The sequence below is a fragment of the Mugil cephalus genome, chromosome 5 (genome assembly GCF_022458985.1).
Source record: "Mugil cephalus isolate CIBA_MC_2020 chromosome 5, CIBA_Mcephalus_1.1, whole genome shotgun sequence".
Taxonomy (NCBI): Eukaryota; Metazoa; Chordata; class Actinopteri; order Mugiliformes; family Mugilidae; genus Mugil; species Mugil cephalus.
The window spans coordinates 20840515-20858792 of record NC_061774.1 but is presented as its reverse complement, the minus strand read 5'-3'; the positions used below and the strand labels follow the sequence as shown (position 1 = coordinate 20858792).

The 18278-nt window shown below is 40.9% G+C and overlaps 1 protein-coding gene across 2 annotated transcripts in view; it reads left to right on the top strand.

Annotated features, from left to right (window-relative positions):
- The window catches only part of aff2 (AF4/FMR2 family, member 2), a 172876-nt gene that overhangs the window by 115207 nt on the left and 39391 nt on the right, over nucleotides 1-18278 (top strand). For both annotated transcript variants that reach the window (XM_047584663.1, XM_047584662.1), the window contains exon 10: nucleotides 5930-5967. In XM_047584663.1, the coding sequence (XP_047440619.1) occupies nucleotides 5930-5967 (38 nt within the window). The remainder of the gene's footprint in view (nucleotides 1-5929; nucleotides 5968-18278) is intronic.

The following is an 18278-nucleotide window of genomic DNA, read 5'->3' as shown; positions in this document are numbered from 1 at the left end:
GCTGTGAGGGCAGCAGAGGAGTATGATGAATATGTTTTTGGCACGGAGCAAAAGAGACGGAGGAGAGGAGGGAATAGAAAGAAAGAGCAGGGGAAGGGGAGACGGAGGGGAGAGAAGAGAGGGAATGAGTGATAGTAGGAAAAAGAGAGAGATGTTCCTAATGACTTTAGAAACTGACAGAAAAACAGCAACCCAATTACCACTGCAGGGCTGTCCTTTGTCTCTATCTCCCTGTATTTTTCTCTTCCCTCTCTGCGAGCATGTGATGACAGATCACCTTGGTCAGAGGAAAGTCAGGCTTAAAAAGTTCTGTCTTTATATAAAAGCACAGTCGCAGCTGGTGGCGGTCGACTGCTCACATCGGCAAGAAAATCTGCACAGTGTGCACGGATCAGGCATAACATTATGACCACCTTCATAATGTTGTGTAGGTCTCCATGGTGCCTCCCAAACAGTTGTGATTCATCAGAGAATGGACATGAGCCTTCTGAGGGTGTCCTGTGGTGTCTGGAAACAGGACGATGTTATCTATTCACCTATTCATCCATCTATCCACCATCCATCCATCCATCCATCTATCTGTTTAGGGCTGGAGCCGAACCCGAATACGGTATTCGAAAAGGCACAAACAGCGTGTTTTTCACAAATAGTAATTTCGAACAAATAGTTTTCACATTATTTGTATTCCAGAAGTAGAAAAACATCCTATAAAAAAGCTTGAGATTGAGTGACGATCAGGAGTTTGGGTGAAAAGTCTCGGTAACAGAGGAGTCTCTGACTGGATGAAACACGACTTCTGCATCACTATTTTTGTCGAGTAGATTTTTATTTCATTATTTATTTATTTTTTACCTTTTAACTGGGTTGCAGAGGCAACATCTAACTTTTTGAGATTTTGGAGATTACTTCATTATGTTACATTAGCATTGAGACGTCTGCAGTCAGGTTCTCTCATGTTAGCATTCATCTTAGTTAGCATTCGTTAGCTCTGTAATTCAAACTATAATGGTAAATGGTCTTGCTCTTTTATAGCGCTTTTCTACCTATTGGTACTCAAAGCGATTTACAGGCACAGAGGTTCGGTGTCTTGCCCACAAACACTTTGGCATGTGGCACGTTCTGGGGATCAAACCGCTAACCGCTCTACCCACTGAGCCACCGTCACCCCCGTTGTCTCCCACAGCCACCAAATCATCGTCACAGTCATGTTCCGCCCCTTCAAGTCAGCCTAAAACACCTCTATTAGCTGCATTTAATGCAAAACACCAACCAATACTGCATATCTATCGCCCACAGTCCAATTTTCATTTTCCATTTATTCATTCATTGCTGTAAAGTGAATACGGAGTGGGATTAGTCAATCAGCAGCCCAGGTTCCTGTGCCTTGTTGTAGCAGGTGATCACAGAAGATTCAAATTCAATTGCAAGGTCTCAGTTACACTTTGTGGTTTCCTGCTGCGACAAAGCAAAATGTCTACTGTGGACAACTGTGCTCCCTGCTGAGTTAAATCCGACAGATCCCGGCGCGTTTCGGCTCATTGTCAAAGTAGTTCACATACAGTGTGTCCGTTTAAACAGTCACTCATTAAAACCACCATTGTGCAGTGAAGCTTGAGGAGACATATTTCTCTTAAACAAAAAATAAATGTTATTTTCTCTGACTTTAATGGACATTCGGTACCATCACTTCAAATGCTTTGAGAAGCTGTGCCACGATATTTCTAGTTCTTAAGTGGTTGCAAAATGTAGCTGTGTATTTCAAGGTATGTTTTGTATTTGAGCCCTAGAGGCAAGTGTGCAAGAATTAGTCTGAAACCTCTCAGTTCATGTTCGATTGCCAAGGGGCACATCAAAGGGCGCGGACCCAAATCCCTCTGAACGCAACTGGATAGTTTTACAAGGGGGCCGCTGTGGCTCAGCAGGCAGAAGGTCCATGAACCAGAGGGTTAGTGTGTCCTTGAGCGAGACATTGAACCCTGAGTTGTCTGTTACCCGCTGTACATGATTGTTGTCACATGTATGAAACTAGAGTCATGAGCAGTGAGTAGTAAGAGTGGGTAGATGGGTCATTGTGACCTATAGTTAGAAAATACAAGGTGATTCACCATTAGCATTTACAAGCAGTAAGAGAAAGACAATATACGACTATCTTGGTTGTTAGCTGGGAGTGTACAATCAATGCATCGCGTCGTAAGCCCAAAATTGGCAGGATCAAGTTGAAGTCTGTTTGAACAGGAGGAGCCCCAGACATTATTGTGCCAGAGCAAATGAAATGAGTCCTCAGCTTTAACTGGTTCCCAGCTAACTATTAGATAGCAGTTTTCTGAATGGGCTTTTTTTTTTGGTTTTGTCTTGGAAACCAGTGCTTTATAGTCCACACTGCTTTTCTGTTCCACTGTCTGTTACTTGCTGTGCATGATAGCTAATAGAGATGTCAAACTAATTTGGGAAAGAAGCAAGGATTACTGTATACGCAAGAGGAAAGATTAAATTGAATGAATACAGTCTTTGGGAGCATTAAAGTCTGGTGATCTGACTGTGTCAAATCCAACTAGCAGTCAATGGGAAGATGCTAAAACGCAGCTTACCGAGTCGTAAGTAAGCTCTGCGCAAACCTGAGGTCTAGTGTGTCACTGAGCAATACATCGAACACAGTGTTGTTACGAACAAATGAGTGTCATTGTGACTGTAGATTGCTTTGAGCACCAATAGACATAAAAGCCCTGAAATAACAAGACCATTTACCATTACCAAAGGAAATCTGTGACAGATTGGTTGTTTGCTGAGAGTGTTCAGTCGTTATATCGTGTCGTAAGCCCGGCATGAGCGAGGTCAGGTTCAAGTCTGTTTGAACAGGACGAGGACCAGACATTTCTGAGCCAGAGCAAATGAATTGAGTCCTCAGCTTTATCTGGTTCCCAGCTAACTACTGGATAGCTTTTTCTTTTCTTTTTTTTTGTGAATGGGTCGGAGCTTCATTTTTATCATGACATGCTCTGGAGAGTGTGCTCCAGTCCACATTGCTTAAAGTGTTTTTCTATTCCACTGACCAACCGAAAATGGAAAACATTTATGCAAATTAAGAAGAAAACTAGCACAATTCTGATTTATTGAGTGTTTTATGAGGAACGAAATGCACTCAAGATGTTTTTGTGTTGAGCCTTAAGGGCGTCCACTCTGTTGCATTGGTGGGAAACAGAGAAATCCCATCTGTGTTTTGGGTACCATTAAGCATGTGGAATCTACAGATAGTGTTTCTTGGTATTGAAGTGAGCGGGGCTGACCTTTTACTGGTTCAATAGCTACCTCCTGCTAATCATCTAAAGCAGGGGGGTCAAACATGAGGCCCGTGGCCCAAAACCGACTCGCCAGACGTTCAAATCTGTGCAAAAATTATATAAAGGACATTAACTGCAGATTTTCCAATATAATTGGCACCCATTCTTAATTTGTTCATCAAGGGTCACACTGATTTAATAAGAGAGCCTCTGCAAACAGCATAGGCTGTGAATAAACCTTGAGACAAGAGATGCCACGTAACACGGGGCCAAAGCAAACGAGACAGTCAGCACAAACCACTGCGAGCGGGTGAGGTTTGGAGAGGCATCGATCGATGAGTTCAAAAGGTTACTGAGTAAATGGAAGGGGTTAAAGCAACTACACAAGCTTTAAGCCACGCAAGCGGTTGAGTAAATACAGTGATATCTCATATCTTGGCTGACATGTGGGGAAGGACGTTTGTTCACTTCGTCCGCCACCTGCTCGCTTTTGCAGGTAGTGGGAAAGAGTAGCACTGATTGTGTATCTATGCAAGAGGACTAACTGTGTCCGATCCAACTAGCAGTCAATATAAAAGATGCTAAAAACTGGGCTACAGAGCTTCTTTGTTTTGAAGTAGTGCAAATCCATGTATTCGGCGACGCAACCCCTGCGCAAGACTTGCATCAGAAATTCACGATTTTGAACTCTGCGTTCAGGTGTTAGAGATGCTTCATAAAGTCTCTCACGCAAAAGTAAAGCGACACCGTAAAGACAAGCAAAGAATTCATTGTTGGGTTACTGTTGGAGACAGCATGTGGGCGTTTAAAGCCTTGTTAAAAGAGTATTGCCAAACCTGCTGTGAAATATTGGGACGTCTCGCACCCACACGAGAAAGAGCAGAGAAGGGGGATATGGAGATTTTCTAAAACAAAATCAAATACGTCTCTAAAAGCTTTAAGGTCGCAATCGCTTTCGGTAAAACAGGCTGTCCTCTTAGCCGTGGACAATATAGCCGAGTTACAATGGAGGAGATTGGTCAAATAAATGCCGGTTGGGTTGTTCTTTATTTAAATCCGAGTAAAGCCACCAGCGAGCTAAATATATTCACACGTAGATCCTCGCCATGAGCCCTGCAAGTCTCCCAAAGCCAAAGATCTGAGGAGGTTTGTTGTTCTAGCCTGCAGCTCCGCATCGATCTATCAGAATCTTCACTGGTCCAGTTAATCACCTTATTTCAAGAGAGAGGGAGAATAACAACAAGCCAGAGGCAGGGAGAAAAAAGTCCTGTTTTTCTTTGAGTTTTCATTTTAATTGTTGCATGGTTACATCGCTTGAAGAGAAATTAATTGCAGATACTCGCGGAAGTCGAGTTTACTGTTTTTGTTTCGCTATCGCCGTTGATGTAGCCATGTGCAAAATTGACTGGGAGGAGGCAGAGGGAGGACAAGAGGATAAGGGAGATGGGTGGGGAGGAGGGGGCGGGTGGGGGTGGCGGGTTAATCACCCCATTCTTTTGCTGAAAGGAGGAAGAGCGTGAATAGAAATAAAGGCGTGAACAGAGGCCGGGGTGAGGAAAAGGGGCAGGGAGGAAACAAGGGGAAGGAGTGGATAAAAGAAGAGAGGATAATGAGAAAATAGAGAGGTTTTCTTGTCATTTTAATGGTAAGAAAACTTCTCATCTTCCTGTGGAGGAGAGGGGATGATTGAGGAGAGGAGAACGAGAGCGAGGGTGGTGATTGTGTAGTTTTTATTTTCGGTAAAACACTCCACTAAAAATTGTTAATAAAAGTCCATAATAGAGAAATAAAGCGTATTATTTTAACCTCTAAAAAGGTGACATGCTTCATTCTGTTAGTTTACTTTTCCTTTCCTTTTCTAGAAGATAATTGTGTATTTTTTAATATTTTATTTCAGTTATTTCCTCCTAGTACTCAAATTAGATATAAAGCTGCCTTCGTGTGTGCAAATTTACTTTGAAAATTGGATTTTTAAAAACAATTCTCAATAAAACTTTTTTTTTTTTGTCGCCGCTGATGGCAACAACTAGTAGAAGCAAAACGTTTCTGCATGCATGTGTAGTAACCATAATGCAATGTAGAAAAGAAACTATACGGAGAACAGGGTATACCTGCATGTAAATAGGATATTTTAATGTTTATATGTTCATTAAAATAGTTATTAATGATAATTTGTTCTCGACTGAGTAGGTTTTATTATTACCCACATTATTCTGGCTGCATGATCTGAAAAAAAAAAAAAGAATAGTCAGCCTATTCTAATTTAATCAGATTTGATCTTATCTAATTACTGAATCGATAAATGAATTGACACCGTCCAGCGAAGGGATCTATATCAAACCATTATATGATCATTAGAAGCTCATTCATCTTCAACGCTGATCGTGGAATTACTGTATTAATCACGCGATGAATGTGTTATTTATTTATTTTTATTCTTTTCATTTGTTGCTCCTCAAGAATAAGATCAATCAGACGAGGAGACAGTCAGAGACGGTTACATTCATCGCGCGTTGGTCGTAAATCATCATAACCAGATTCGTTTCGTGTTCTCTGTTCTGTTCTTTGTCCATTACTGGTACAAATTGTCCTCAAAATTTAAACAGAATACTTGAACATAACCTTTGGTTTCTGTGTCTGTGTATTGACAGGTGTCTGACAAGCCCAAAGCCAGAGGCACAGCCCTAAGGTAAGACAAATAGCCGAACGCTGTGTCGGAACATTGTGATTTATTTATCCCAGTTCCATATTTACTGTATTGTGGTCCAAAAGAAATGGAGCAAAGACTGGCCTGTTACATTTGATGTGTTATATTGATCAGTGCAATCGAAGCGCACGTTAAGCCTGTGTTAAGGACAAATATCTAGAGCACAGGTTTTTAAACAGGGGGTCCGCGACCCCTAGGTGGTCCGCGGAGGTAGTGCAGGGGGGTCACAAAATCTGTGGTTGATTATACATTTTTTATATATTATTTTTTTAATTTTCCCCCACAGATTACGTTTCTATAAAAACATTTTTTAATTAAAGGTATAAGTGGTACTCACACAGAGCTCCAAACTAGCCCAGACCTGTCAATCTAAGCCTCCTGTACACATTAGGCCCCGCCCCTATCGCTGATGAGCCAATCACGACGCCTCATATTACACCCTAACTCTGTTCAGGTTCCCCGCGAATAGTCCCCAGGTGAAATCTGAGACGCACACTGCAATATTAGCCGAAGAGAAGCTAACACTATGATTAGTTAGGTTGGGTTTATTGTTAGGCCACTTGCTAATAGCTTAATCTTGAATGCAAAATGATGATAATAATATATATAGATAGCACTAGGCCAAGTAAAAATACAGAACGTTGAAGACCACTAATCTAGAGCATCACCCTTCTGTACTGTATGGTATGTCTTTGTCAGAGTGTGTAAAGTCAGTGCAGTGTGTAACTTTCAATGCCAAACAACAAGCTATAAATAAATATTCTTTGCCCCAAAACATACACTTGAGATAGCCGTGATCAGTGTCGGATGTAGTTGTTTTTGAAAGCGCTGTCAAGGTCAAAGACTTCACGGTGAAAACATCAGAGAGCCGGAGCCGTCACATGAGCCTCAGCGGGAGCGAACAGATGTATTATTTCACTAAATATCACCTTAAATCTTAACAATAGACAGGCTAAGGTTACCGATGCTGCTTAAGTGTTCCGGCGAGATCAAAGATTCATTTTAGGGTTTGAAATATTTTGAAGGTTATTGCAGATGCAATCACCATTGAGGCTTTTGGAAGCGTAGTGGCTCTAATTCACTAAAACATCTGTGATGACAGGTGCCCACTTCATAACCCCAGTCACCAGCGTGCACTCACACAATCAACTCTGTAATGTTTAAAAGTAGGCAGCAGATGTCTTTTATATTCACTGTTTGGAGCGAACACGTGCAGGGGTTATGGTTCAAGGGAGGAAACAATTCACCCTGTGTGCATGCATGCACGCATTCACTATGTTCGAAGGTCGGAGACCTCTGTTAATAAATGTAGTCCCATTGCAGCTTCATACAAAGTTAACACTTTGACATTGTGTTGGTCTTGTTGTTGTGCTGCACTCTCTTTGGTTTAATAATGCTTTGAGATATTTGAGGCCTTTAGCACTGGGTTGTGACATTGTTTGGGTTTCTTGGGTAATTTAATACATTACAGAGGAAATGAAAAATGTCTTTCATTCTACTACATTTATTAGACAACTGGAGTTATTAATAATAATAATACCACTCCAACTAAGTTACTTATTCTTGTGTCGCCATCCTCGCTGTGTAAGGAAATTTGATTCTGAAATTTAAAATGAATGTGTAGCTGCTGTCATTAGATTTATTGGTGCCATGGTAAGATGCTCGTTTCCCACCTGATCCGCTTCCCTAAGATGTAATTAAACTATTTGTGTTAAAAAATGACCACATCACATCACACAGAATTGAGCAAACGTTGAGGATTTTCAGAATGAATCAGTCGTGTCCAGCAAGGGGCTGGAGCTACTGGTGTTGGAAAACTTTTTTCAGATACTTAGATACGGAGTGTGCACAGTTGAAATATCAATGACCCGTTGGTTTAAATAATACTGCATATTACTGAATACTGGTTAAATAAATCTGCTCTACCTCCACCAGTTACAAATAAATGCTTGATATATATATTGTACTTATTTATTTGTTTAATTTGTACAACTCTCATGGTCCAACGGGACGTTTTACAGAGCAACTGCTTGTCGCCATCATGCATAAAGCGTCAATAATTAACTAAAACGAAACTTATCCAACAGAAAATTGACACCTGATTGACACCTGACATCACCTTGATCATGCATCAGCCTTATATTAAGTACCGAAAAAGGCAGAAACCACATTTGAAAAAAAAATGAATACTTTGTGTCGTGTTTTAGTTAGACCCATGTCCCATCTGCTAACATGGAGGGGGAGGAGCTTATGGCCTATACTGCAGCCAGCCACCAGGGGGAGCTCTACTTGCTTTGGCTTCACTGTAGAGGAGCTGTTCCACCGTCCATATTTATACAGTCTAGTAAGAATCTTTGTCATGTTTTGCAGTGGCAGCATCATCAGGCATAAACAGTAACAATAGGAGGAGAAAAGCAGAAAGTGAAGGGAGGAGATTGGGCTGGATGGATGGGTCAATAAACCAGTCGACTGTTAGAGACTTGCACTGAATCCAATTATTCTGTCCATAACCATAGCTAAATGTTAATAAATGTAACCGTGACACGAAAAGTCAAGCAGTTGTTTTTGTGTCTAACCAAACATAGGTTTGTATTGGCACTAACTCAGTGAATAAGTCACTTCTACAACTATTCAAGTTGTAGGACTTGTTGGAAATGGATGTGTCTGCGTTCTCTTATGCACATTTGTAATTTATTCTAGGTACGGGTTAAGGTATGAGCTTCTCCTGTTGCCACCAATTTGTAATTTGAAGTGAATTTGAATTATTAATAATAACTTTTCTGGAGGACATACAACATATTTTAATGTATCATTCAGTGCTGTGTGGGCCACCCAATCTTGCCGTCTTGTGAAGTGTTAACATCTTGAGGGAACATGTCACCTACTTAATCATTAGAAGAAAAAGAAAAAAAAAAACATGTTAGTTGCGTTTGTAACATCACAGAAGTTTGGAGAGGATTCATGTAAACAGCTGATTCGCGCACCAAGATACATTTTTCATAACTTCCTTTTTTTTTTTTTTTTTTTTATGTTTGGAATGTGTTGTAAAGCCCAGACTGGTGCATACGAATATAAGAATCTTTTATAAATGAGGCTCGTTGTGTTCACAATCTGAGGGCATTAGTATGCAAGTCTGGAGTGTGACTAGAGAGAGACAGACAACGAGAGGGAGACGAAGAGAAAGAGAGTTTACTGTGTGTGTGTGTGTGTGTCTGTGTATGCGTCTGTGTGTGTGTGTGTGTGTGTGTGTGTGTGTGTGTGTGTGTGTGTGTGTGTGTGTGTGTGTGTGTGTGTGCGCCCCAGGCCATGTGTTACTCTGCTACCGCTAATGAGCCCATTCACTCTGCAGCCCAATCTACTGAACGCCGCGCACACACATATCCGCAGGGACGCTGGGACTAGAGATGCTAGGAGCGGTCCACTGGCTATATCCCCCATGGAAAGCAACACACACACACACACACACACACACAGTCTCACCCACACTACTCCTCACACATCCATACAGATGCACTTATTTTACCTTTTTTTTTTTTTTTTTTTCAAATCATTACTCTGACAGCCTTACCTACAAGCCAATCGTTATTCCGCCACCATGCCCGCTATCATCCCAGCACAGTGTATATTAGTCCACCTCATTTATATACAGTTCTGTAATCTAATCTGTGTACTATCTGCTTCCGTTTTATCAATTATAACCCGTGTCTATCTTTTATCACCCTGGTGAGGATTCTTCACTACAATTTCTCTTTTATTCTAATTATTTTGATGCTAATCAGTAGTGGTAGAGGGAGAATACGGTTAGACTGGAGAGGTTAGTTGTAGGTTTTCAGTCATCCGGGTCATGTTACATCCTAGAAACTGTATAGTAGTATAGCATAAACTGACATTCATTTACAACACAGTCTTACCATCTGTCCCCAAGAAGTTTACACCTTGAGCCTGGAGTCCCTCACCAATAATGAGTACCACTCATTGGGGAAAGAAACCAGGATCAAAACAATTTCCTCCCATCACAGCTAAGCATCTGGTTGTTGACAGACCCTAGACATGTGAGTTTCTGATGAGTAACACCCACAGATGTTCATTTTTAAACCCCAACTCCCCACCGGGTTCTTAAGAGCTAAAGAAGTCTACTTGGATGAAACATCTTCAAGACACCCTACAGGTCTAGTCAACCTCGTTTCCATTTTGCGGTTTATTTTAGTGAGCTAAACGTTGAACGGACGTTAACCGAGTGCCGTTTGATTTACAGTTGCCGCGCGCTCATATCTGGACGAGCCATGACTCAAAACTGTTCAGACATGGGGAAATCAATAGGCGGATACGGTGTAACTCAACAGAGACGAATGCGCTTGCATTCATGATCAGTAATGAAAACAGTTTGCTGATGCAGCTTGTCATGTCGGTGTGTCCTGAGACGTGTACACCGGCAAGAAACTGCACAGTATGTTTTTGGCATTGAAGTAGAAACTAGTATGAGAGTAAATTTAATGCCAGTCAAAGGGAAGAAACATTGCCTTGTAATTCCACTAATAGCTTCTCTAGTGTTTTTCTCTCCAAACTGAACTCTAAAATGTTCGGAGATGGACACGCATTCAAGCCGTCGCAAGAAAACACGGGCAAAAATGTACAGAAACAAATGGACTGAGAGGTCTTGAGATAACCAGCCTCAGAACACACAACTGGTCCTTCAGTTTCCACTTCAAGTTATTTCAGCTCAAAGCTTAGTTTATAGTCGTGCATCACTTCTACGGATCAATCACTGCTGGCCTACATCCACGAGCACAGAAATTTCTCCCTTGCTCATCTTCCTACACACCATCTACACTGTTGAGTCACATTTATTAACTTCAACTCCACTTGCCATTGTGTGAAGTAATTAGTGAAACTCATCACAGCTGTCCGGTCACTGCCCAGGGTTTAAATGGCAGAACAAAGCTAATACACTACCACACAGTTATAAATGCTTTTTACTGGCTCAACATAGGCTGGTTTCGGGTCACACCAATAAGGCAGCACAGAACATAGCAGTTGGTGAAGAAATAAGGGTTAACAAGTCAAGTAACTTGCTTTGCTTTCCTTACTAGCTACGTAGGTTACTAACAAAATATATCGGGCTATACCAGGGCTGGGCAATTAATTTCAACAGGGGCCCACATGAAAAATGATAGATAGCAAGAAGCTGTCTAGGTTGGGCCATAAAATGCCCAGATCTGGTCTATACCAATACTCTCATCTCAACCCTTTATCATTCCTCTTTTGAGGAACAGTTCTCATGGATTTAAGGGTATCTATCTTTTTATCTATGATTATGTTTTTGGTGCATAGTCACCTCTAAATATGAATTGTTTCATTTACCTCAGGCCACGTTTACACAAATGCGTTTTTTTTGTGTGAACCTGCATAAGTCTTGCACGTTTCCGCTGGATCTTTCTTGTGATTGGAACCACTCCTTTTTGAATCCGAGTCCCAGGGTGAAAGAGACAAATACGGAGCCTGTACGTATTCTTTTTTTCAAGCGTGTGAATACCTGGATACGAACACATTGCCTCGCCCCTATAGCCCCCTGGCTTCTCACAACAACAACAACATCAATGGTGGACTTGTGACCATACTGCATCAGATATTGACCCTTGTTGGGTGGCTAGGTCCAATATATACTGTTGCTTCACCGCTACGATTAGCTAAAAAGGATTATGGACTGTAATCCAGACTGTATGTTTGTCTATCTTGCACAGGGTTAATGCGCATGTTCCGCCCCTTCTTTATCTTTTTTTTTTTGGCTGAGTTCTGTAGCAGAAACAGCGCCACGCATAGGCCTGGGGTATGTACTGCAGCCTTTCTACAACTAGATTGACATTTACTGAGAAATTCACGACGTGACACCAAGGAAAACCAGAGACAAAAACATGTTTTTGCTACGTGTGAATAAAGATTTAGGTTGATGCTCTTCACTTTCCTTCAATATTTTTCTACAGTACCCCAGAATGGACAAACCAAATGGGTTCTAGAGAGGGCATTATTTTTTTTTTTTTTTTTTTAAACTGATCTAAAAACTTGAGACTAAATACTTGAGAGCAAAGCTTACACCATATGGACGCCAATATACGTTTAACTTACTTATCTGCAATAGTTAAAGTGCAGGAGCCTAAACCAGCAGAAAGAGAAAACAGCGGTCTGAATGAAGTCACGTTCACAGTCATGATCAATAACACAAACATATTGGCAGGTTACAAAGAGACCGGTTAAGCAGTGCCGGTGCACCCTGTCAGACATGCGGTGTGACATGAGTTCAAATGTGATACACCTCTTCAAACACTCGCACTCCTGCCGCTGCCAGAGTGCATTTTGCTACATATGTAAGAATGGAAACCTATTATAGTCTTCCCCACAGTACTGCCCCGGGCAAAACACACTCTCACGCAAACACACACGGCCACAAATACACAGACACACCACCGCTTCTGAACGCAGCCGCCCATGAACAGAGAAAAAGGCGAAAAAGTTAGATTCTTCAGATTTAGAATGCATAATTTATGACACGCACGGAGCCGTCTATATTAAAAAAAACTGCATGATTTTTGCTTGATGTAGTCTCAGTATTATGTGTTTAACCGTCACGGTGCCATGCACATTGGTCAGATAGTTAAATGTGTTTGGTATAGTGCAATGGAATAACTGCAGTAGTTTCATAAATCATGTCAAATCACGCTCCATATATATCTCAGTTGACACACGTACACACAAACGTTAGGTAAACAAGCACACATGCAAGAAGGTTCATAAACACACACATGCACATGCTGGCGTGTACACTCATGATTGAGAGGGAGACAGAGAGAGATTGTAAAGCCAGCTGTGCGGCAGGAAGCTCTGCCAAGTGGAGGGCAGAACCAGCGAGCTGAAGGCAGATGATAAGATGACAGATGAACTGAGCCCAGATGGCCTCCACATCTTCACTTCACAGTCCCGTAATGCCGTTCTAATTCTACATATCTTCACCCAGCTCTTCAGTTATTTTAAGAACCTATATTTACCTGTTCAGCATGAACCCCCCCCCACCCCCACCACCCCTGCACCCCACCCATTTTCACACACTGTTACATCTTGTCTCTGCCGGCTCCAGTTTATCTGAGCCGTGGCCCGTCTGGCTCAAAGCCACCGGCTTCGTTGTTTGTAGAGGCTGATCAGTTCAGTTGCAGCACAAGAAAATAGAATCGGGGAAAATATTACAACTGCCTTTTGTCTGTTGATTGTCCTCCTTATGTGAAATTCTTGCTTGTTAACAAACGATGATGTAGTAGGAGTCCAAACGTAACAGTAAAGTGAAACATATAATGGGCCCTAGATTAGAATATATAGAATACCGAACAATACCACATAAACTTTAATATCGGCGTCTTACACAGTGATATAATCATGTTGTTTATATTTGTATTTAGTTAGTATTTGCTGGAGTATCTGGTTTAAAAATGTGTAACGTCTCAAAATCACACAATATCACATAATAATCAAAAATGTGGTGTTACAAGTAAATACAAAACTAATTTGAGGTTGACTTGTAAATGACCTAGGATAAAAAATGAAATCAGACACATTGGATGTGAATTACGCAAACAAGCAAAAAACTAAAAACAGCTGAGGTTGCGGCATCCAAAACTCCACAATTAATACAAGCGGTGTTAGACAAGAGGTTCACTCATGCCGTGGTTGAACGTGCGTAGTCTCCATCAAAAGAAAAAGGAAAGGCTTACAGGGCCAAAGTGTCCCATGATCTGCAAATGCAAAGACGTCACAAAAGGTGGCACAAAATGACATTAACATGATGAAATTTGTTTTTGTTTTTTTTTAAAAAAAAAGACACACAAAACAGCTTAAATGAGACACAAAATAACCACAAAGAGATTCGGAGAAACTCCACAGTCACCAGGGAATTCACAACACAATTACATTATAGGTTGTAAAAAGAAATGAAACACCTTCACATTTTGCTCTGTATTGTGTGGTTGTTTTGTATCTCTTTGGGAGTCTGACCCACAAAGGTGGTGGGTTACATCACGCATTCTTTGTGCTCATGATGTTGCTGAACCTAGATCATAGCACTGCCCCCACAGACTGGTACAGTAGGATCTTGATGGGGCCTCTCTTCGTACCCCGATGCCCTGTCACCCTGGCACATCGTAAATCTGGACTCATCAGACCACATGACCTTCTTCCATTGCTCCAGAGTCCAATCTTTACTCTCTCTTGCAAATTGAAGCCTTTTTTCCCAGGTTAGCCTCACTGATTAGTGGTTTTCTCGAGGCTACACAGCTGTTCAGTCCCAAATCCTTGAGTTACCTTCACACTGTACATGTGGAAATGCTCTTACTTTCACTGTTAAACATAGTCCTGAGTTATACTGTTTTTTCTTCTGACCACATTCCTTCCTTGAAGACGATGGTTACCCACTATCCTTCCAGTTTTTTTTCAGTTCTTAACCCAGTTTTAGTAGTTTCTGCTTCCTTAGATGTTTTCTCTGCTTGATGCATGCCCGTGATTTGACCCTTCTCAAACTGACATCTTTTCCACCACCACGGGATGGGTCTTGTTGAAGAAATGAGAAGCTACTCATTGCATCAGTTGGGGTTAAATAACTTGTTCCCAGCCGAAAAATAATCGCCCATGTAGTAATTATCCAACAGGAGGCTCGTACCTATCTGCTTAGTTAAATCCAGGTGTTTGTTGTTGTTGTTTTTTTTGTTTTATTTTATATAATACACAGTAAACATGGCAGTGGAGACGGGGCTAATCTCTTGCTATATTATGCTAAGTCATCGACCTATTAAAACCTGTCAACAGTGAGATACAGTCACGTGTGTCATCAAGGTTAGAAATCACTTTGACATGTCATGTGGCGTCTTACATACAGAGACTTAAAACTGTCCGTCTCAGGTGTCTGCCGCTTGTAACGCGATGTTCACTTACAACCACTCCTCTTGACCTTGACGGTTCCATCAATGAACGCTGGCGGCTTCTTAAAGTCACTTCACTCAAGAGCGTGTCTGCTCAGGGTTAGGGTTAGCTTCACCCGCCCGCTCGCCCGCCCGCGTCCTTTAAGCATGTGGGTGTCGTGTGGATCTTTTGAGGCCCGCTGGACATATCAAGCAACAGATCATTTTGTCAGGGCTGTGAGGCTTTCATTTCCCCCTGTTGGGCTTGTGATGTTATCACACGAATAAACAGACAGACACCAAAGCTGCTGCTGGAGCTGACAAAGGCTATTTTGTTAGTCTTATCTGTGTTACTTATGCAACGTTGACACAGGCATACACGCACACACACTAAATAATAATAATAAAAAAAAACAGAGTGAAGTCTCTGTGTCCTAAATAAGCACAAAAGGTTTGATGCATAAGATATAGAAAAAATACACCAATTTGACACACTGAAGAGGAAATTGTCTTTCTATACTGTTATATATACTGTGATGTTGTGTCCTTTGCTGAGTCCTTTATGTTCAGCCCAATATAACATCAAAACATGGAGCTGAGGCTTTATAAACGCATGAATAAGGAAGTTCATAACGAAATAAGACTTTATACCCTGACACAAAATTAATTCGGACAAACTAGAGACACTTTGCTCTGTTGATGAAAATTATGATACTTCACTCAGAGAGAGCTAACATATGCTGTGCCATTTTTAATTGGATCATATGTTTAAATAAAAAACAGTAAGTCTACCGAGCCATCAATCCACATAGACAAACTCACTCCTGGAAGAAGTTTCTGTGCCTTAACTTTTGAGCTAAGCATCATGGAAATTTACCCGAAAACGTCCAGTTAGGGGCTGCTCTGTCAGTCTGCACCAGCTGGCGGTGCATTTTAATTTGGCACTAACTACGGCATTAAATTATTTTTGACGGCTGATGGCTGATTCCCGAGAAAAAGAGGAGGAAAGCGAGCCAGATGTAATGCTTTTTACTCACACACTCGTCTCCTTTCATCTCGTTCCTCCAGCACATACTGTTTATGTTGCCAGAATAAAATAGGCTAGAGAGCACTCAACTGAAAATCCCTCCGAGAGTAAAAAGACACTCACGCTCTCCTTTAACTTCACTCGGCGCTATTTAAACAAAAAGACAAACAAATCAGTGTGGGAAATATAAACTCGTCTCATGCTTCCAGTCACTTTTATCCTCTGGCAAATGAAGGATGTGAAACATCATATAAAAGACTACCATCAGATCTATTAAGTGTCCCCTGCACCACTTTGTCTGTTGGGGAGTTTTGTCTTGTAGCATAAAAGAGACATTTCATGTTCTAAACACCCAGTAACAAGAATAAAAAAAAAAATGTCATTCTTCTATGCAGAGGGGCTCTCACACGACAAGGTCCAGCCCTTCCAGGAATCTTTCCTTATGCAAGCTCTAATGACAACTGAACAGAGCACTTGTTTACAGCAGACACTCAGCGGATGTTTGTTCTCACCTTGATTTCCTGCCAAACGTCTTATCGACAATATGGGCTAGCACACCGGGGAGAGTGATTTGATACAATGTAGGCACTCATCAAACAATGAGACGCTATAGATGAAAGCATCCTCCAAATGGTATTATTTATGTGGCAAAACAAGAAACAGCTGGAGTGTATCTGATAAACTGTCTTCTAATCCGCTCCCAATCAATTTGAGTTAAGTGGAGGAGAGTCCCAGATAATCATTATTCCCCAGTAGTAAAAAAAATAAATAAATAAGTGCTGCCTTTTGTTATAAAATCTGCCGTCGTCTGAAAAGTAAAATAAAATGTTACATGTACTATCTGACGTTGAGGATACTGGTATTTTCTATTCAGCCAAGAACATAATGTAGAAAACACTAGAGTTTTATTTTAACATGTATTTAACACACACGTTATGTTATTATGACAACCCCAATTGCACTGCTCTCCCGTTTTTGGTCAAGAACTCACCAAAATAATGGTGATGCTTTGGGAAAGCAAACAGAATGTTAAGTGTTATCATATCTTTCACTTGTGTAGGACTCGGTTTCACCCCGTATCATCGAAACTGCCAAAAATGCCAAAAGAAGCAGCAGCAGAAGAAAGCAAGTAGTAACAAATGAGCAGAAATAGATAAACACATGGGACTTTAGCTTCAAAGCCCTACCAGATGGTTATTTGTACTTACTGTAGATGTAAACTGAGCAGGGTGCTTTCTGGGCTGATGACATGTGAGTAATACAAACATGAAAGAAAAGATTTATTAAAATGTGCGATTAATTTGCCTTAACTATGGAAATGTTGCGATTAATCGCAATTAAATATTTCAAGCTATTGATAGGCCCAAAATATATTTTTTTAAAGATGCAGTTCTTTTTCTGTTCAGAATACAGTACTAGTCAAAAGGTTTAGTTTCTCTTTTCTTTTTTTATTGAAATATATGTAGGTTAATGTCTCATTTTACTCTGAAATTAAAGCATAAGACAAATAAACAACTATAATTTAAAAAATAAATAAAATCATGCAGATAATATATAACCCAAAATATATTTCCACTCATCAAAGTAACCATCTTTGGTTAATTTAACATATGAACACACTTGAAACATTCTTACTTTCTAAAATGGAAATGAAATATTTTTCAGAGAGTTCTTCCCAGTTTTGTTGCAGAAGTTCCCAGAAATGTGTGACACTTGTAGGGTGCTTTGCTTTTACTCTTCTGTCCAGTTCTTCACAAACCAGCTCCATGGGGTTAAAGTCTAGAGCACAGGTCTTCAACAGGGGGCCAGTGACCTCTAGGGGGTCTGTGGAGGGGGGTTGTAAAATCTTTGGCTGATTAGACATTTTTTATGCATTTTTATTTTGCATATAGTAGGTAGAGGGTCCCTATTTCTCTCCATCAGTCTGTGGTGAAAAACGTTGAAGACCCCTGGTCTGAGACTGGGCCGTCTGCTTCATGTTTTCAAGCTTTCCATCTTGTTTTTATCCTGAGGTAGTTCCAGTATAGCTTGGATTAAAGTTTTGGGTCATTATCTTGCAGGACGAAGCTCTGACCAACTATACCACAGGATACTGCTTGCTGTTCTAAAACTTCTGACCGTTAGTGTATAAGTATAGTCATTGGCTTTAGGAAATAGTTAATTCAACCTCTAGTAACTCATGGGACAATAGATAGAGATATAAATTGTAGCAGTGCTAGGAGGGTTTGACAAAGTAAAGACATTTAGATATAGCAGGTGGCATCCTGATGTGACGCTGGCTGCTGCTGTTCACAACACCACTAACCTGATTAAAGTGTTGGCCAGATTTA